Here is a 21,969-nt window from a genome sequence, read left to right as displayed (position 1 = left end):
CTTGAGTATCCGTCAGTGTGCTCTTTACTAGCCTTACTAGTTAGAGTAGTATCAAAACCAAAAAAACTACAGTACCTCGGCCACATGAGAAGACAAAAGTAGAGTATTCTTCAATTCGATATCCAATTAAAGACGACGACGCAGCCAGGTAGCAGCAAAGCTTGTCGACTTCCGATAGGGGATAACATGATAAGAAGATGATTGATATGAATGTAGCCCTTCGAACACTTCCAGGCAGTAATCAACAAATTGTCCAACTTCCAATAAAAAGATGAAGATTATTATTAGTTGAAAATGTCTTTAAATACGAAGCCGTTATTGATACAGATAAATTAATAGAATTCGCGGAAGAAGTACCATAGACTTTTGTTGTTGTTTAATTACCGTTAATCAAATACTGAGAGTTTGTATTCGAGCATGAATACATACGTGAACGTATTGAATTACGATATCTCTACCTACACGAACACTTAATCACCCAATGACTCGATTAATTGCTAATGAATAAACCTATACTCTATCGGAAGTACTACCACCTACGCATATTAACAACTGCTCAAATGGAAATTTCCACCGGTTTGCTCTCTCTGATAAGAGCTGTATAGGGTGGCCACATGAATACGGGATATTTACGACATAATGTAACAACATATTTTCACATTTTTTATTAAAACATCGGTGGTTATCAGAGCCCTTTGTCTTGAGATAAACGAATACAAAGCTAAAACAATCATTTCCACAGTAATGACATACTTCAAAGACTGGATAATAATATGTTGTACGATTTCCTTTTTCTTCTATATAAACACCGGAGGCTGCATAAGAAAGATTAGTATGGAAACTTAGTGTCATATCAAATTGATCTAAAATTTACATGGTCAAAACTCTTCTATTCTCCATATTTTTGATGGTGTTACGACTTGGACAGGAAAGAAAAAATTTTGACGTAGAATTGATGTTTTGGAGATGTGTGTTGGAGGCATATGCTAAGTTCATTTTGAAAGAAATAAACGTGATTGACCGACTCTCCAAAATGTATCAAAGTTAAAGGAAAATGATCGTCAACGGAAACATTAAGGGTCGGCGCGGAAGAACGGTGACAATGCCATTACAGTGGTCCAATAATTACGTGAAAAACACTGCGATTTTTTCAATAACTTCGACTATACGGACGGCAGAATGCAGAGATATATTATGTAACTAGGATATTATGTAAAATTGGTCAAGATCCTCAGCAATGCGGGACACGAAAAAGAAATGAAATAGCACATTTTTTAAATCATATAATATTTTAATATTAATACTATCGACCGAAGATACTTGATGGAATTTCAATATAATCTTTTTATGGTGTGCTGATTGACCAAAATTCATTCGATATACCTCATATTGTTTATTATTATATTACTTACCATACCCTTGATTATGCGTACAAGTTTGTTCTGTTATGTGTTACATAGAAATAAATTAATTACATATTTGAATTTTTGAAAGCCTGAAAGATAGTTGTTTGTGGAAGATAATATTAAAGTTTTTTTGCTAGAGTAATATATTTTACTTGTTAGTTTTATTTCTTAATTTTTAACATGGAACATGTTTTACTCATGATCCTCCGAGCCAAAATCGTTACAAAAATTTAGTAGAGTCTCGCTGCGCCGGAAAGCTATGGTCTCTCCTCCCACCCGCGCCTGCCACGCTCTCCCCTCCCGCTCCCGCCTGGCTTAATATTTTATTTTATTATTGTTCACAGTCCGCTTACAGTGCAACATAATGTTCGTGTGTAGAAAAGTAAAATTGTTTCAATACTTTGGATCGGTAAATTTCACAAATAAATTTTCTTTCGAATTTGGAAAACCAGCATTCAGAGATTCAGTAGACAGAAAATCAGATATTCGGCACCCTATATGCTAAAGCATGTTCCATGTTTAATAATTTTAGCCGCCAGGGCTCAATTTTATCATTGAAATGTAGTTAGATAAGTTTTTTTAATGGTTTTAATTGGATATGTTACCCGATTGGATGTGCGAGTCAAATATATATGTTAACTCGTACGACGCGGACGATACGGCTGGCCAGTGACAATAAAACAAAACATAGCTGTCCCGTAAATGTGGGATATCTGGCCACCCTGTGTCTATGAATACATACAAGCCAAAGCTCATTATCGAGCTTAAAGCCCTCCTTCTTCACGGTGGAAATTATTTACAAACATCGCGCTACACTTATTATAATATAAAGCTTTCGGATCCTTTCATTTCCAACGCGGATTTCTAATTTGACGTTACTGAAATGCCGGGAATTTTTATATCGCTGGTAATTAGTCTCGTTCGTTAATTGTGCCGTAAATATTTGTTTATTTATATTAGGGACTGTATGCGAATGGTCTGGATTGTATAAAAGGCGGACAATGTTTTATATTAAAAACGTTATGATTTCGTTGATTTATAACTCATGGAATTGGTAATCTAACAGGGACTCTTAACCTTTTTTACTTGCGACACACAAAATTATAGTAAATTCATTTTTGATTTCTCGGTATTAGTATATTTTCATATTCAGTTATCGATTAAAAATTGTGTGGCTATATGATGGTGACCTCTATGTTTCTGATTTTGAGAATAAATCCCAAGTCACCGCTATAAAATGAAGTATTTGGCTATATCTACATTATTATTACCCAGGGTCAATCCACTCCTGGACGAAGGCCTCCCCTGTCTTCCACTCTTTTCGGTCCTAGTTCTTCGCCGCCCGTACATCAACCGAACTTTATAAGTTCGTCGATCCAGCGGGTTTTAGGGTGTCCCCGTGGTCGTTTGCTATCCCTTGCGTACCACTATATGAATGCATTTTTCTAGCGGTTGTCCACTCGCCGAGCGACATGTCAACTCCATTGCTATTTCATCTATTTGGTGACCTCTATCACATCGCGTAATTTTGTCAGCCTCTTCATCCATTAATTTGTTTTGTGATCATTCCGCGTTATGCATAATTAAGTGTTCATGTTTCACATGCACAGATGAACATTGGTAGCACACATTTGTTGAACGCTGTGTGCTTTTGACACAGTGAGAGGTCACTTTTAGCCACTTATTGGTCACAAAATTCAGGCGCCCAAATGCGCTGCATGCCAATTTGGTTCTGCGGCCAATCGCATGCATGCCACCGTGTCTATATAAGAAGTTTTATTTATTTATTTAAGAATACAAAACATTGTGACATAACAAATCTAAATTCAAGACGTACACAACATGAGATTTACATTATAAGTCAAACATTACCCTACCAAGAGAGAAGAAGAGAATATAGAAAAAAAATAATAACAATAATAATAATAACAAAAAAATGAATTAAAATCAAAACATACCTAAGTAAAATTTAATACAGAAAGATATAATTTTTGAAAATAAAAAAAAAGTTCAATTTTATACAGAAAAATACAGTTTCAAAAACAAAATGCAAAGTACATCATTGAAAATGTCTATGTCTTTAGGGAGCGCATTTACTAATCTTGCACCCCTCGCTAATGGTGTCTGATAGGCTTGACACGAGGTAACGGTTCCAATCCAAAATAAATCATGGCTGCGACCACATTTTATAAATTTGCATTATTTTTTCTGATCCCGTAATTGCACACAAGTTAGGAGATAAATATTTATTGTTTAAATATAAAATATCAGTTCTCTTTAAAATTACTTATTTAATTTGACGACGACTTTTTTCTCAAAATTCCATAATAAATATAATTATATACTCCCGAATTGTCGAGATTCAAACATTTACAATACCCTGATTTCAGAATCAAGGAATGACGTTCACCTTTACGACACACTTATACATAATTTCTAGCATATTAACCACAAACGGTCACCGCCAGCAATTGTATATTTTTTCATCATTACAAAACACACTGCTCGGGGTCGTAATTCCGGTTGTCGGTGGATATCTAGCGTACTATATTCCATGTATGTCATCTTATCTCAAATGTAATCTCAAACAGAATCCGCATGATATTTTAAAATTTATCACCATTATTAAATTAAGAAACTGATAATTTATATAATCCAAGTACATTGACAACCAAGTTAAGTAAATATGGCATCGTTATTTAATGATCTGTTACTACTACTTCCCGGTAACGATGTTGATTTTTATCATTGTCTTTAATACACATTTGATACCTATATATATACCAACCATCCATCCTGTAGATTTCCAATTAGCAAGGGTGTACGCCAAGGTGACACAATCTCACCCAAACTATTTACATCCACTCTAGAAGATATATTTAAACGAAGAGGAATCCTCATCAACGGAGAATACCTCAGTCACCTGCGCTTTGCAGACGACATTGTTGTCTTCGCGGAAACACAAGAAGAACTCAAAGGCATGATGTAAGAACTCGCAAATGAAAGCTTGAAAGTAGGTTTAAAGATTAACGTGTCAAAGACAAAAGTAATGATAATTCACTTCGCTGATCCAAAAGCGATCTTCATCAACGGCAATCAAATCGAGAGGTCCAACAGCTATGTCTACCTCGGACAGCAAATGTCTGTAGATGGAGGCATAGATGACGAGATTGCTCGAAGAGCCAAGCAAGCATGGAGTGCATTCGGGCGCTTAAGTAATATCTTCAAGAGCGACCTTCCAATATGCCTGAAGCGTAAAGTATGCAACCAATGTGTGCTACCAGTACTAACGTATGCTTGCGAAACATGGACTCTTAACACACGAGAGATCCAAAATTTGAGAGTTGCCCAACGTGGCATGGAAAGGTGCATGTTGGGCATAACGCGTAAGGATCGCAGAAGAAACCAGTGGATAAGAAAGCAAACAAGAGTGAGAGATGTGATGGAGGTCACCAATCTGATGAAATGGCTGTGGGCCGGACATATCGCACGGCGGACGGATAACCGCTGGAGGAATACAGTCATTCAGTGGTACCCGAGGGAGACTAAGCGGCCACAGGGGCGCCACAAAACCCGCTGGGTTGACGAACTTGTCAGGTTTGGTGGAAGTACGTGGCAGAGAAAAGCAAGGAACCGAGAAGAGTGGAGGGAGTTGGGGGAGCCCTTCATTCAGCATTGGATCGACCCCGGCTGAAAATATATGTATATATAACAAAACTACTTATCCAATTAAAATGTTATTTTCTGGCCATTTTATCGGCAAAATCATTCATATTTTTTACTGGTCCCAGGCTCGGTGGACGAGATGCTGTGCGGAGCGATACGGAGACTAAGATGTGACTGACACGAAGATTGATATTAAGAATAACCAATCAACTATGATTCGCTATTTGTAACATGAATATTCATTGAATAATTGCGAAAGTCATTTTTGATATAGTTTGCAATTGGTAAATCTGCTGGCTTCTGCATTATTTCAACTTCGAGCGTTTTGATGACCATAGACCATGACCGAGATAGTCGAACCGCATCAAAGAATTACACGCGTCTGGAATATGCTGACTATAGATAGTTGTCGAAATAATGTTGAGTTGCTAGTTGTATATATATGGGTCTAGGACGATTTGGCACCGGACAACTGGACGCCACGGAATTCGAAAATAAATAGACGTTAGGTACTTATAGGTACTTTAAAAAAAATATTCAATATAATTATTTATACTTCAATGATTATAAAATTATGATTTAATAGTTGGTAAGAATGTAAATATGCAAACGTAAACAATGATTTAATCGTGCATATGTTTAAGTTCCAACGAAAAAAGAGTTTTTTATTTAATATAAAGCCTTAGGCATGGTAATTCTCAATCCGCGATAAAGAATACATTATGTTAAGAGTAAAATTAATTCAAACTACTAAGTAGTAGATAGAAACTGATTAAAATACCTCGTCTACACTTGTCTACGACAGTGCGGCGTCCAATTGTCCGGAGGCCAGTCGTCCCATTCCCATATATATACAGGTGGAGAGGTATAAAATATTTAGGAAATAATATGTAAATGCTTCTAACTTGTCATACAAACAGCTACATTATTGAATGTTTGAATTTTCCTATATCTCAAATGAAATAGTACGAAACATAAATCAATTATTATAATTTTAATTCAAATTCCACCTAGTACTTACGATAGGTAGTATTAATTTATATTATCTTTGATTAACTCTATCTAATAAATCTTACTTGCAACGAGTTATGACATAGTATGACAATGTGATAAGTTATATTCTTAACAATAATTATAGCCAACTTAAGTTTAGAAGCCATTCATAAAAAGAATGTTAACTATTAAAACTAATAAACATTCGCCATTCGTCATGGTTTGAGATTCTCACGGCTTTATTAAATAATTACCTTTTGCTTTTACAACACAATATAAGAGTTAATATGCCATAACTTATATTTTATATAATAACTGCTAATTAGTATTAATCTTGTACGTTGACAAGTACGATATATTATTATCGTGTAGTTATCTCACGAATGCCACCCCACTCTGCTAGGCTGGCTGCGAAGTAGTTAAAAACAATCAAGAAACTTTCGACGGAATGGGGACGCACTTTCGTTAGATAAACGTATTAAGTTATTATTATACTGACTATACGATCAGTAATAGGGAACACAAAATTAATAGAAACTGAAATACCTAATGGGTGTGGAGTAACAGGCAACCGATCTCAAGTGTGGAAGAATATAGGATAAACTTTAACACGTCTCAAGTATGCGCTTGTTTTTCGTTCTGACAACTGATATCGGTCTATGCGCCGACGCTCATTCATTATTAGTGATTTAGGGTTGCACACTATTACACGTCTTTACTGTGTTGTTAATTTTTGTAGGACACTCACACATTCAAAGCCCTGTGTCAAAATGTCTATTTATTAATCTGTTCTGTAATCGGTAACGCACGCATGCCAAGTCTGGATCGTGGGGGAATCCTGATGGCGCAAAAACGAATTATAGAACCGCGTTAAACGTCAACAATCGGCAAGTAGTTTATCCCAGTAACGGTAGCCCTCAGTGTTGCAAACTTGCGTTTTTGCTTCAAAACTGGGTTAAAAGTTACGGGAAAAAGTAAAAAAAAATGTTAAATATTCGGGAATGGGTGAAATGAATTATCAAATTTCACGCTTAAAATATTTTCCGAGAAGAACTTGGAGAAGAAGCTCGCGACGATTTAGATTCTGAACTGAATTCTGTTTAAAAATTAGACTGGGAGGGTAACAAAAAAATCTCTGGACCAGGTTTAAAAGTTAAAAATGTTTTTTTCTAAATAAAAAAAATATCTAAATTACCTAAACTACCTGCCTATCTTCTTTCCTTTGCTGAGCGTAGAAGAATTATTTATTATACGGTGTGTTACCGAAAGTTGAGGCGACCAGAATACTCACAGTTCACACAGACGCATTGTTCACAAACAGAATGTTTCCAATTTTTAAATAGACTTTTAAAAAAGGACATTCTTTGTTTTGATTTAGGAAAAAATCGAACTAATCAAAAAAGAAACAGCTGTAAAGTGTAAATGAATACTGTATTCTTCAAAAATACACCAATACACACACAATCTTTCGTATCTGTGTTCGCCTCAACTTTCGGTAACATACCTATACTTTGGAAACAATTAATACTACTACTTAATTTGTAAAGTTCACTATATAAGTAAAATAAATTAATTTTAATTTTCTCTTGTTTCTTGCAGGACTTCGAGCAGCGAACGGCTTCAACGCTTCCAATCTAAAGATGCTTCGGCTTCCTTCATCATACTACTTCCTCCCTCACCTCCTGGACGATCCAATGAGTGCGCGGCCGGCTTATCTGGTGTCCGGGGGCCGAAGCGGAGTTTCGATGGTCCTGGGAGTACCGACAGTAAAACGGGAGAAGGAAAGCTATCTTTTGGCAACTCTTCAGATCCTGGTGGAAGCTATGAGCGCTGAAGAAGCCGCTGATGCTGTCATCATCGTTTTTGTTGCCGAGACTGATCTGGAGTACGTGCTCCAAGTGGCAAAACAGATCGAGACGCAGTAAGAATATAAGCAACATATTAATAATATCTTTAATCATTGTTACTGTTTTGTTGAAAAGACAGGATATTGAAAGGATAAAAAAAACACTGATTTTATTAGTTATTTTAATTTTACTACTAATAAAATCAGTTATTTTAATTTTAAATACTATTTGCGTAATCTATAATATAACCCCAAGTCCGGTTTTTTCTTGATCTTGGTCATGACGAAACCAGTGCTCGAAATGGACCGGAGCGCTGTTCCGGTTCGTGAAATCTGTAAAGATATCGCTCCGTCTCGTGGACAAAATAATTTGACCGTCTGAGCTAAATATGCCATATAACAAAAAATCTAGCACACTTATGTTTATTAAATACACATACAATTTGATAACCATGTTAATTCGTAAGCTTTTAACGTTCGAGCGCTGGACGAAACCGATCTTGGGGTTTCAATATAAATTATGGAAATAGATAGTACCTTCTTCAAATAAAAATAGCTCATCATAGTATAAAAGTATATAATTTTATGTAAACTGTTAATATGTGGCGCCTTCACCCAGAGGACAACTTATACTGGAGGATCCTTAGCAAATCACTGTTTCTTATTTTTTCAACAACATTAAAAAAATATAACATGTTTAGTATCTAAGTAATGGCGTGTCCGGAAAAATTATACGTGCCTATTCAGTTAGCCGTATCACAGTTCACCGTGAACTGTTGTATCGGAAACCGATGGCCGCACAGCATTGAGATCAAACCCATGTCCAAATAGAAAATAATAACTACGTAATAAAAACCACCGGAATACAAGGGAAATACATAAGCAAATAGCCAAGTAAATTAGAAATGCAACCGTATCGTATAAATATATTTATATAAATGATAATAATGACGGCGTTATTGTCAAATAATGATCCACGAACAACGCGTCATTTTTATCTCAATGCTATACAGCCGTCTCATTCCGGCACGACAGCTCACAGTAAACTGTGATATGGTAAACTGTAACCAGGTAATGGATGTCTATGTGGTGATACAAACATGATTAATAATTATAGCCTTACTTCACATTAATTGTCCATTCCGAACATTCAAAGGCTGTGAATGGTATTGTGTTATTCCCTACCAGCGTTTCCCAAACGGTATTCCGCAAGGCTTGCGACATTTTGTAAGATATTATTTTGATGAAGGAGATTAAATAAAATCATTTCAATCACATTTAAAACTGTAGGTACTTGACAAATAGTCCAAATTATTAATTGTATTAAAACTCCTAAACGGTTACAGACACAATAATTTAAAATTAAATGTGAAAATAAGGCTTCATTATCACACAGCTTTGTTTTTTCCACTCAGAAGTTCGGTGGCATTACCAGATAAAGTCGTCATTAGAATTTTTGTGCTCATGTTTGAATTATTGGCATATTTTCTGTATCAAAGAGTTTGATCAACACACATTTTTTAGTTCAAAACTGCATACATTTAAGATATATGCCAACATACTTGTTCACAAAAAAAATCAGTAATTATCACTGCAAGAATAAACATTGTAAAAGTTCATATAAAACTAAATGAGTTAATTAGTGCTGACAACGCGACTGGCGCGTTTGCATTAGACGGCCATTAGACACAATTAGCATGATAATTAAATTTGTCAATTAACACCCACGATGGCCGCGCGGCTTAAGGCGATACTTCAGGGAAACGGCAAATAATTTTCAACTGTAGGCGCGACGAAATTTTGGACTCGCTGGCAGTCTGAGAGCGAACGTCGAGGTGTAAATACGTCAATTTGTTTCGTGATGGCGACGGGGGTATTAATTCTTAAACCGTGTAAAGATTACTAAAAACGTTACCCATTTACTTTAAAAAGAAAACATGTCAATGAATATATTATTATTGTTACTAATAGAACAATAAACAGAATATTAAATGGACGCATGTTGGATTTTATTGGCATGCGTCATTTGCACCCGCGACCCGCAATCCGCGCATCGCCTAGCCACGATCTTTTTAGACCATGCCTCAACTGAGGTATAGCCTTAAGCGTCGGACTATGGCGTCGTGGGTCCCAGGTTCGAATTCTGGGTCTGGCAAGTACACGTATTGTTTTTCAATTTGTGTTTGAGTCAGAGTATGGACCTAATAGGTTGAACAAGTGGCTGACATCCATTTCTCATAAAAAGAAAGTCTGTTAATACAAACCTCTACGAGGCCCATATTATGATCTTATTAAGATCGGACATGGTCTAAAAAAATTAAATAGTAATTAACTGGTCAGCAGTGAATGAGAAGCTACAAGTTTATGTATTGTTTATTTGATTGCGTGCAGATGTACGTTGATTTGTTCTAGAATAGTAGGACTTGATTAGGATTCTCTGGTAAACCTAAATCTCTTACTATTTTATTTTATCACTGCACATGTAGCTGTACCTACCATGTATTTTGTCACCAAAATCGCATATATTTAGATTCAATTTTCAAATACGAATTACTCAATTTCAACGAATTACTCAACAATTTGGAACGGAGGTGTGCGATGGTTTAATTCATATTGTTCTCCAGTAATTCCAGAAATGAAAGGCTTTATTTTATTACTCATTACTTGAGTAAGAGTCCATGTCTCCGCGCCGTACAGGGTAATAGAAAAGACATAGAATTTAACTACATTAAACCGAGGCCACACAACCTACAATATTGTCATTTTACTTAGCGAAGGCATGTAGAAAATGGAATCATAGAAGACAATAAGTCCATTTGGAAATGTGTACTTCTTTCTACTCTACAGTAGAAAGAAGTCGTAAAATTGCTAATAAATTCACTTATCTCAGGGGCCGTCTGCAAATATTGTCAGACGTAGTAAAGTTGTATATTATAAAGCAGAGCTATAAATATAACCAGAACAGGACCTGGAATTCTTGGAACCTTTTGGAATCGTACCTGGAATGAGAAGCTGCTAACGGAACCTCGTAAAAATGTTACAGTTTCGGAAGGTTCCATGAATTTTAATTTTAATTTTACAACACGTCGCAATTGTTATACGATATTATTGACTGAAAAAGAAAATGTGTTTTTCGCCTTACTTTCTTAACGTAAAGGCACATTACCTATTTTTTATCATTCTAAAAATCGACCATGGTTATGTGTTAAAAACAAAGAATTTTGATTAAGTATTAATAGAAAGAACCTTATTAATTCTGTTATGACATTTCACCTTATTTAGCAAGACGTGTGTGAAGCGTAGTTAAATCGGTAAACTGCAAAAATATGAACATCGCTCAGTTGGAATTCTGATTTCCTTATTCACGCATTACGGCAGCCATTTTTATGTTCATTGTGATTACTTGCTCCAGTGCAGTTATAAACGGTTTTACGCAAATTTTATAGGATTTTTCCTCTAAATAATTGTCTGCTTATTTACTCATTGTCACAGATTGCTTTTTTATACGCCTTGCAAATTGTCAAATAATGTCATAGTAAAAGTGTGAAATTCTCTTCAAACGAGCTTGTAATACAAAGTCACTTGTAGTCAGGGCGTTTTTTGTAATGTAACGCGATGGAACGGCATTCTGGCACCGTTTTTTTTTTGGTATTTTTAACGTTTTAAAAGCAATTCGACGAAACAATGTTCGCGCTTACATAGTACAAGTTAATTTTCCTGAATCATGTCATATGAAAAGACAAAGGTATCTGAAAACTATCACGTTTGATATATGCATTGAATTCTATTACCATTCTTTCAAGTGAATGTGAATGCGAATTTTCGCAAATGAATCTAATTATAACCCCAATAAGAGTTTCGTTGAAGACCAAAACAGTTTCTGGACTTTTGTTCATCAAACTCGTCAGACCACCTTTGACACTTTTTGGTCCTTCAAAATACGTTAATCGGTGGTTACTCAGTGGAAGACATTCGGCCATAAACTCTGACACTAAGAAAAGGAATCAAGAATATTTGCCAGACGAAAATTGGACAGAACTTTGGAAATCACCATGGCCCCCACAAAGGGGGGACTGACAGGGTTCTAGCCTGGGTAATTGACCAGATAAGTGATATAATCGCACATCACAAATTTCCTCTAATCGTAAAAAAATTGCCTGCGGCGCTAATTTCCTTCGTATTAACATTTAAAAATATGTGGTTGTGTTATTGCATTTTTTGGTTAATGTTTGTTGATACACTGAATACCCTTAATTTTACCACGAACACCATTTGAAAAACGCTACTATAGAGCGTCACACTGCCTCTAACCTTAGTGATAGGTAGGCGGCCCGCCAAAGATCCTGGACTGGGGGCCCGCTTCAGGATGTGGGGGCCATGGAAATCGCTATATTATACTTTTATTCAAATAGATGATGTTTTTACAATTTTATTTTTTACAACTTTAGTTGTTTATTTGTATATATTTTTTTATGCGCTTCGTGGCATAGGAAAAGTAGCTTTAAATGATATTTGAATATAATTTTCTTTAGTATGTAAGAAGTTCCGCAAGAATTGAGTTCCGGCACCTTTGTTTTTTTTAAAGCCCTGCTTGTAGTTAATTTTATACATGGACCGGTGGTCTATTTTATTACCACGTTTTTATTAGCTCGTATTCTTGTTTGTCCAAGATTTGTATTGGATGATTGAAAATTTTTAACTAACTTCCCGACTAGCTAGACATTTGAAACTTTTAGAATATATCAGAACACGACGACAATGCATTATTTTAATACTCTTAGCCATCTTTAAGCAGAATTGAATTCATTTTCAGTTAATTCTGTTTTGTATGGAAAGTTATTTCGGAAAATCGTAAAAAGTAAAACACTGTTATTGGTTGCCAAGGTTGGTTACACCCACGATAGCCGCGTTGCTTAAACGCCGGTCTACAGTGTCGAGGGTCCAGGTTCGAATCCTGGGTCTGGCAAGTACACATATTGTTTTTCAATTTGTGTATAAGCCTAATAGGTTGAGCAAGTGGCTGACATCCATTTCTCGTAGAAATAAAATCTGTTAATACAAACCTCCACTCCGTGGGGCCCATATGATCCTATTAGGATCGGACATGGTCAAAAGAAAGAAATTGGTTGCCAAGGGGGTCCTAGCAACTAAATTATTAATATATACGTGCGTTACTATGGAAATATGAAACGTCAAAATGACATTTCAGTATTCTATATTTATTTAGTATTTCTATCAAGTACAAAAAAGTATTTATTAATACATAGAATTGTCAAGTTTATATGTTTCAGCAGAAAATTTAAAAACGTGGTATATAAAAAGTTCTTGTTATTATTTTGCTTCAATTTGTAAAGAATACACAACTTCTGATATCTGGTATTCCGCAATCAGATACCATAATCTAATCCAATCGTATTGAATTTGGTATCAACATAATGAACGTAGGTATCTACCCATCTATAATATAAAACTAAGCAGGTGTATTGTTTTGAACCGGGATTCCAATTTGTAATTTTAAGCAAAACCATTCCCCATGTCTGGATCCAGAAACCCATTCATAAAAATATTAACTCTTAACAGCTCTGGTGATGACGAGCGGTCAATTAATTGATGTGCTGATGTACATATATTTAATTTTTTTTCATCGGTGTACTACCGTTCAATTTTCGTTTCACAAATTATTTTCTTAAACGTATTAGGTACTTGTTTATTTTATGATCCGTTTTTTTTCTTTTATTACCTAATATGACATCCTCTTTTTTATTTTGCGTGTGTTAAAGTAATCCGATAATAACGTTATATTACTATCATATAACAGTTTAAGTACTCTAATCGTAATTTATTATATTTGTTAATTTACTGTGTTTTTTGTATTTACTTTTTCAAAACTGGTATTAATAATTTATTATACACCAGGGGAAGTGAACCTTTTCATGGTTGAGTGTTAAAAAACGATGGATCGGCGTGCCAAAATTAATGTATTGTATCCTGATTCAAACTCAACTGCATTTTTTTCTGGACCTTCTTCCAAAAATAAAAACCAGTATGTTATTCGTGGTAGTCAGTGTTTAGCGTTTTACGTGATTTTACATTTTTTCGCGGTCAAAAAGTGGCACGCGTGCTATATGTTAACAACCGCTGTTATACATTATGTACGTAAGCGATAAAATTAAATTCATATTTTTATGGTCTAAGCCTAATTTATCTCTGTCAAATATGAAGTTGTATCCATATAATTAAGATAAATACCTATGCCTAATTTCCATTCTATTAAGAAAATATTTGCAGGATTTACATCCACGTAGACAAACACAAAGCAAACATAATTATAATCGATATAAGTAACCACTTTCGCTGGAAAGCAGAGCATAATGAGTGTTTCTATAAAATGAAGGTCAACCTTTTCAGACGTTTTTTGATGATGAATAGTTCGGTTAATTAATTAATAACCCATCGGTTCCATGATTTGAATCTAAATATGCATCGAACAGACATGTCAATTTGGTCCTGCATCTGAACCACATAGCCTGAATTGAATGCCGTGTAAATAATGCAGCGTATAGATCCTTCTTATAACGTCGCCGCTGGTGAAGAAAGGTCACCCATTATGAGGACTATAATTATGTATTATTCATTAAACTTACCTAAAATCAATTACGACATAAGCGAAAGCGACATAGCTAAAATCGTACGTATGTCGCAAAACCTAGAACTAAAGACGCAGTTGCATCGCAAACAATTTCGACGACGTATTTAGGTGGTTAAGAAGTCTAAAATTTTTGATATCCTCCCGTGAAAAGGATGCGTCACGATCACAAGTTCGCGGAAGACCTCTCAAATGATGCAAATACCTATAACTCCGACTCAATGTCGCATATATCTGAATAATTTACACTAAAATATCAAATAAAGAATCGGTGTGTGTAGAAGTTATACTTCTTTGGTGTAACAAAACAAAATAAGCCGTTACCGTTACAGTGGATTAGATTGATGAAAACGTACACGATTCATCTATCTCTCATATAGCACATGATAATTGTATTGGACCAAAACTCATCTTTGCCGTACAGCGGTTATAATCGATTCAGAAGTGCCCATGATGAATTAATAAAAAATCAAATGTGAATATATTTTTTGAATTATTTACCAACTCAACATTCACAAGATTTATTTATTTATTGATATATAATTTTACTCATATATAATACTTACATAAATATACACTCCAATAAATAATGCATGCGCATGTACTCTTGTGACCGAAATGAATATAATCATAATAATAAATTTTGTGTTGCATCGGCGCGCGCAACTTCGTCACACGCCAAAAATACACTCTGATCTGTTTTCCCAAACGCGTCAAAAGAAGCATAACTTCAAAATAGTAAACAATATGAACACTACTTATAGGGGGGGGGGAAACAGTGTTGGTACATAATCAGAAGAGTAAATAGAAACATCACATTAAAAACTACATGGAAGTACACCCAATGAGCTAAGTAGATCATATTTTAAGAATTTATAAATCAACGATCACTTAAACTCATCCTCTCGCAAGAGAAATTATTTGGTTAAACACAGTTATTGCCCTACCCCAATTGCAGATTGATTCCGCATCGCTGCTTAGGACACGAATAAGAAGAAGAAGAAGAAGAAGAAGAAGAAGAAGACGTGAAAGCTATTCTCGCATTATTAAGTCTGGAATTCGGAATTCTAGGATTAAAGAATCTCGAATATTACAAATAATATAAAGTGTGTATTATATTGTTGTTCAGTAAACAAAAAAAAACTATTAAGTATATTTTTCGTTGCATTTTCTAGATAGTTGGAATTTAAAATAATTTTTCCCTGCGGCGCTTTCAAGCGGTTTGCTCGAATTTCAGAAAAGTTTTTCTTTTCGCAAAGATTGATTGAAAACTTTCGCCCGCTCCGGGCATTCAGGAGAGGAGCCTGCTCAACTCAACAGGTTCACCGTACTGCTGTTTGCTATTCAACTTTTCTCTCATTATGAGTTTTTCCAGGAATCCCGTTGTGTGCTATTTAAGTTTTTTTTCTGCCCATTACGATTTCTCCGCGAGAACCCCCGGAGCCTTTTCCATTTACTACATTTCCCTTTTCCTGATAAATGAAGGCCTCATCCTAAGCCTTACGCGAACAACAATGATATTACGTTTTTTACAGACACACTTTTAATATGCGCCTTTTTTCTTCTTCTGACATCTTCTATTTATACTCAGACAGATTCACTAGCGTATTTAAAAAAAATATATATTACCTAGTTGCTGCAATGCTGAAGAAAATTAATAACATCTACCACATTACAAATTAATATATCTGTAGGTATTGACAACACTTTTTTATCGTTAATAAATAACATTTAATAGGTATGGTTAATAGCTCTCTATTATTATTTGTTTATCATTATTTCCTGATTAATGCAGCAACCATAAAGTAAACAAAGAAACAGTTGTTTTTTTTTAAATCTAGAATCAAAGAAGACCTCCAGACAGGGTGGTCCCTGCTCTCGATTGTTCACGTGGTAAATTTTCCATGAACCTAACCTATCAGAGGTTGGCCATCATCATGATTATGATAGTCCTCACTATATTGATCGGTGTCCGGAAGTTTGGTATTGCTGCACTTTTACCAATTACGGATAGTCTCAAACCACTTAATTTGCCACATATTATGTTTTACTTTCTATTGATACTATGATTTCATCTCATAACGTGGCCAAGGTATTGTAATCTTTTAGTTTTAACAATGTGCAGTCGTTCGTTATTTCACATTATTTCGTTTTAGTACTTACATCAGCATTTCGTCGCTATAGGATTGGTTTCCCGAATATCCGTTTTTGTCGAAATCGACCTTTTAATGCAGAATGTTTTTTTTTGTATCTAATTGGACTAGAACCATCCCTTTCTTTAAATTACTTTGTAATGGTAATGAATACATCATTCATATGCTGTAAAAATAACAATTTAAATATCTCCATGTATTTAAATATAGGATTATGAAATTTGTTTTTCGTCTCCTGAATATTTGGTCTATTCGGGAAACCAATCCTACAGCGACGATTTGTCACCCTGTCATCCCAACGGAATTTTAATATACGTCTATATAACCACATCTTGAATAAAAGTGATAATTTAATCTACTTTATCGCTTATACATTCTTTTTTTCTACTTATTTCAGATTCCCAAACCAAATTGAATCAGGCTTGATCGAAATTCTGTCACCACCTGTGTCCTACTACCCTGATATGGACAAGCTGCGCATCACCCTGGGAGACTCCATCGAGCGTGTCAAATGGCGGACGAAGCAAAACCTGGACTTTGTATTCCTCATGACATATGCCCAGCCCAAAGGGACGTTCTACGTGCAGCTCGAAGACGATATACTGGCGAAGCACAACTTCATTACGACAATGAAGAACTACGCTATTGAGGTGACGGCAAGAAAGCAGAACTGGTTCGTGCTGGACTTTTGCCAGCTAGGCTTCATCGGGAAAATGTTCAAGTCTGCAGAGTTGCCATGGGCCATCACATTTTTTCAGATGTTCTACAATGATAAGCCGGTTGACTGGCTTTTGGATTACCTCGTTGTTACCAAAGTGTGCAATTGGGATAAGGATAACGTAAGTTACTGTTTTTAAACACAACCTTTCAAGAATTTTTGTTTCTTTACCCATATTCACTGCCTAAGTCTGGAGCTCAGGGATTCCAATTGCCCCCTTTAATATTGTCCTAGCTCGCCAGTCTTCTTGCGTCATATCAAGTCATGCCAGCACTCCGTAGCTGTCGTGGAAGCTCTCAGAACGCTGGAATCTGATTAGCTTGAAGAAAAGAGAGACTAGATTAAAATCACTTTATATCAGAAGCAAAACTACATATCTTGCTCATGAAGAAGTATACAAGAAGAATATGTTTTTTTTTTCATTTCTGATGAAGTCGTACCATTAGACATCTGGCATGACGTATCTATCCTCGAAACTCAGCATACGGTTGCTCTGAATCTTTATAAAAAGAGTTGTAATCAGGTGGAATTTGGTTCTGAACTAATACAACTTGGAATCATTTCATATTGCGTTGAATACTGCGCCAGCCATTACCATTGAAATAGCCAGCTTTCTTTCTGAACTGACATCTCCCGTGATATGAAATTCCTATATGTGATCCTATCTGTATTATCTGTCTGCAAATAGAGATTTTCTATATGAAAGTGAAGCTAAAAATAGGAATGTTACTGCATTACCATTATATCATGGCTACGGATGACTTAGCGGCGGTCTGAGGAACTACAAATCCTCATCACTATTTCTGTACTCTGATCTCCGCTTCAGTCATTTTCACTGCAACGCCGCTATGATTAAGTTAGCTATACATCATTTTGCATTTCATAGCGTTACGTGTGTGCTCTGAGATTTATCTACCAAAGCTACACTGATATAAAAATACCGTGTGTTATTAAGGATAATGAAGTTTTTTCACGATATTTGGATGAAGAATCACTGTCATTTTCTTCTCTTATTTAAACATTGCTTTCAATGAGGCCAACACATACAATATTCACTTTTCTAGTTACTACTTCTCCCTACTGGTCCCCCTCTTTTTAAGTAGCTCAAAGTCATGTTTTGATTATTAACAATCTTGAATTTGATTTCAGAAACAATGTAAACAAGATAAGTCGCAACTTTGGGTCCATTACAAGCCGTCTCTATTTCAGCATATAGGTACACACTCCTCACTAAAAGGGAAAGTTCAGCGACTCAAGGTATTTACTATTAATATAAATAATTTCATGTCGCAATACTATTCTACTATTTCAGGATTTTTGGTTGTGGATCTTGAAGGGGCTTCATGACAGATTTTTTTTACGAGATATTGAATCACGTCAGTGAACCGATGCAACTTCAGTCTATTAAGACATTTAAATACTACCTACTATGTATTTCACAGAGCAAAAAAAAACACTACAAGCAACTTGGCAAACCTATTCTCACATATGCCTTAGAACTTGTCCAGCATGAGTCCCACCGCGATTTACACTCCAGTACCAAAAATGTGTTCCGTCCAGATAATACATTTAATTCGCCAGTGAACCAGCTAGGTTATATAATTCACTTTTGAATCGGCATAAAAAACAAACGCGAGTGAGTACAAGAAACAAGTCTGGCAACTTAATTGTGTTCTCGGTTTCTATAAGATTTTGTATTTCTGGATAACTTACAATATGTGTTCTCGGCACTTGACAAGCTAGGTGACGTAATTTATTTTGGATTAGCTATCAAAACTGTCCCGTTCGAGCATGAGGCGATTGTAATTCATTTTGGAATGGCTGTAAACGCCGTAATCTCCAAAGTCTAACGATTGTTGCGTGACAGTCGTCACGGCGGTAGTGCATGTGAACGGCTCAATGAGGTTACATGTACCTGGAGTACGCGCAACCTATTATGTGCAAGTCAAAATGCGCCATGTGGACAAGGCCTTAAGCAGACCTTACATGGTCAATATTACTTATATTTGATAAATATAATGTTTAACGTGTCTCTGCTAAATTTTAATTGTGAGATTATAACAATACTCATGTTTTAAAGGCAGTACCGTCAAACCTTCATGGATTTTACGGATATTTTGTTATAATAATTAATTTCGTCTGATGGCGCTCTGTATGTCTATGGTTTCTGCTGTCATTCACCGTTGATCGAAATGAATAATTTTTCAAAGGAATTTTATTTTAGCAATAATTTTAGCACTAGCAATTTCGAAAAAATTAGTTAAACGTAGAAAGTGAATGGAAAACTTGCTATGAAACCAATAAGTATAGTCATTTCAATCTATTTATTATCTGCAAACTCAATTTATATCTATAATTAATTATTTATAGTACTGCCTATATAATACTGGGGAAATTTCAAAATACTTGATTATTCATAATATTATGTTCATTTCAACACTCCAGCGTTCCACACCTTACACAATCAATATTACTTTATGGTACTGATAGTAATACTTATCATGTAAGCTGTAGTGATAGCTTTAGAAATCTAGATAATACTTTTACGAAATAAACAAGCCCTGAATATAACTGTGATAAAATTTTTCCACTGTATTTATGGGGGCCAATCAGCGACAGTATGATTTCGATATGGAGATACAATGCTGAGCTTTACTATATATTCGAAGATTGCAATGCAGTTTAATCAATTACGATTAACAGATTCTATGACTTCAGCAAGTTTTCTCGCTCTATGAGGCTGCAATCGACAGGCCGCACATACAAATTTCGAAAGTTATCTCATCCGACTTTAAACTCAAATTACTAGCCATTGTCAATTGATTTGCATAATCTAAAAAATTAAACAGTGACATCTGCTTGAATAATTATGAAATACTAAGCAACAAATTAATGGTATTACAGCGATTTTAGTAAAGCTTCGCTCTACATTCAACGTGTGTCGTTAAAAATCTGCGGCCTGTCACATACGACGATAGTTATATCGTAAGGCATATAAAATGTTAAGAAGGCTATGTCATGTACATTGTATAAATCAATGAACAGCAAAGAGAGTAATATCGAGTTATTCAATAAGACTCGGAAGAGGAAACAGACTAAAATTCACTGGCTAGATGAAGCTGCCAATGACTACTGTAATATGTTTGAGTTACAAAACTGAATGGTTACAATAAGGGCTGGTGGATAGAGTTACCGAAAGAATTCAGAACCTACCCTGGGTATTCACGCTTCTGATGATGACAACTGTAGTACTTAGGTGTTATGTAAAATCCTCGTAATTCAAAATTATTTTTCTTCTAATCGATGAATAGTTTTCACTACTGCAATATACTGAAAAAATCACTTGCTGTTTCCAGGATAAACAATTTGGCAAGCTGTCTCTATTCTTCCCGCACGTGAATCCTCCTCTGGCCGCTGTCAAGTCAGACATCCGATCGTACAAACAGTTCACGCTGAAGAGGGCCTATCTCGGAGAGACTTACTTCTGGGGACTTCTTCCTCAGCAGGGGGATCGCATCACATTCACATTCCAAAACCCCATCATGCTCTCGAGGTATTTGTAGAATAAGTTTCGATAAATAATCGGTATTTCGTATCTTACACTGTGATTACATAATATCTAACTACATATTGTACCTACTTGAAATCACGCGAAAACCACCGAACCTATTTCGGTGATTAATCGTTTGAATGAAAGACTTGGGTCTCAAGATTAGTTCAAAAATAAATATTATTACAACAGGACAAACATATTATTATGGCCAAGATATAGACCGCTAGATTGCGGCACTATTGTCCCAAGAATCCACTTATAAATAATTTAATTTAATTTTGAATTTCTCAGAAAAGAAATTGTCGTAAATTGCATATTATTATATAATATTTCATTTGACATTTTACAAATTTGTCCGAACTCAGAAGTAATATCTTTGAGCAAAACTATTCTGGGAAAATATTATTATTTATAGTGCACTGCAGTGGCCAAGACCGCCTGTTGGAAGGATGTACAAGAAATCAAAAAGAATAACACACTCTAATAATTACTATCAATGTGTTATTATATACCCATGGTAAAGCAATTTGTTCTAATGTGTTCGACCTACATCGACAATTTTAAAATAAACTAAATACACTTAATTTATTTTAAATATTCTTTTTGTAGAGAAATTTGAATCTTTCATATTTATCCAAAGTGTGACGTTAGTTATTTTCATACAAATATTAGTTACGATACTGATCAATAATTTCGATAATCACATTGTAATTTCATTAATTAAGACGTATGGAATAATAAATTAATCTATACTTTCCGTGGCAATTTGCAGTATTGGGTTTAGGTCAATTCTCATGTTTAAATTATATTTTACAAGTCATGGTAAATATGAAATGATTATTTAGTAACAAATCTTCACTACTGGTGCACGGATACAATGACACAATATTTTATAATCAATTCTAAACATTCTGTTGTAGAGAAACAGTTCTGAGACAATAGCGGATTATTAAAAATAATAAAGAAATGAGATTTTAGACATACCTGT

At 35.1% G+C, this 21,969-nt stretch overlaps 1 protein-coding gene across 1 annotated transcript in view; it reads left to right on the top strand.

The window, feature by feature from the left end:
* The window catches only part of Mgat4a (alpha-1,3-mannosyl-glycoprotein 4-beta-N-acetylglucosaminyltransferase a), a 598,161-nt gene that overhangs the window by 564,362 nt on the left and 11,830 nt on the right, over positions 1 to 21,969 (top strand). The window contains exons 4-7 of the mRNA XM_085942816.1: positions 7,665 to 7,986; positions 17,108 to 17,549; positions 18,578 to 18,685; positions 20,785 to 20,981. Coding sequence (XP_085798942.1) covers positions 7,665 to 7,986; positions 17,108 to 17,549; positions 18,578 to 18,685; positions 20,785 to 20,981 — 1,069 coding nt within the window. The remainder of the gene's footprint in view (positions 1 to 7,664; positions 7,987 to 17,107; positions 17,550 to 18,577; positions 18,686 to 20,784; positions 20,982 to 21,969) is intronic.

The sequence above is a fragment of the Rhyacophila brunnea genome, unplaced genomic scaffold, assembly GCF_057557595.1.
Source record: "Rhyacophila brunnea isolate RB1 unplaced genomic scaffold, BYU_Rbru_1.0 scaffold_1, whole genome shotgun sequence".
Lineage (NCBI taxonomy): Eukaryota > Metazoa > Arthropoda > Insecta > Trichoptera > Rhyacophilidae > Rhyacophila > Rhyacophila brunnea.
Note: the sequence above shows the minus strand (reverse complement) of the source record. Positions and strands in the feature narration are given on the sequence as shown.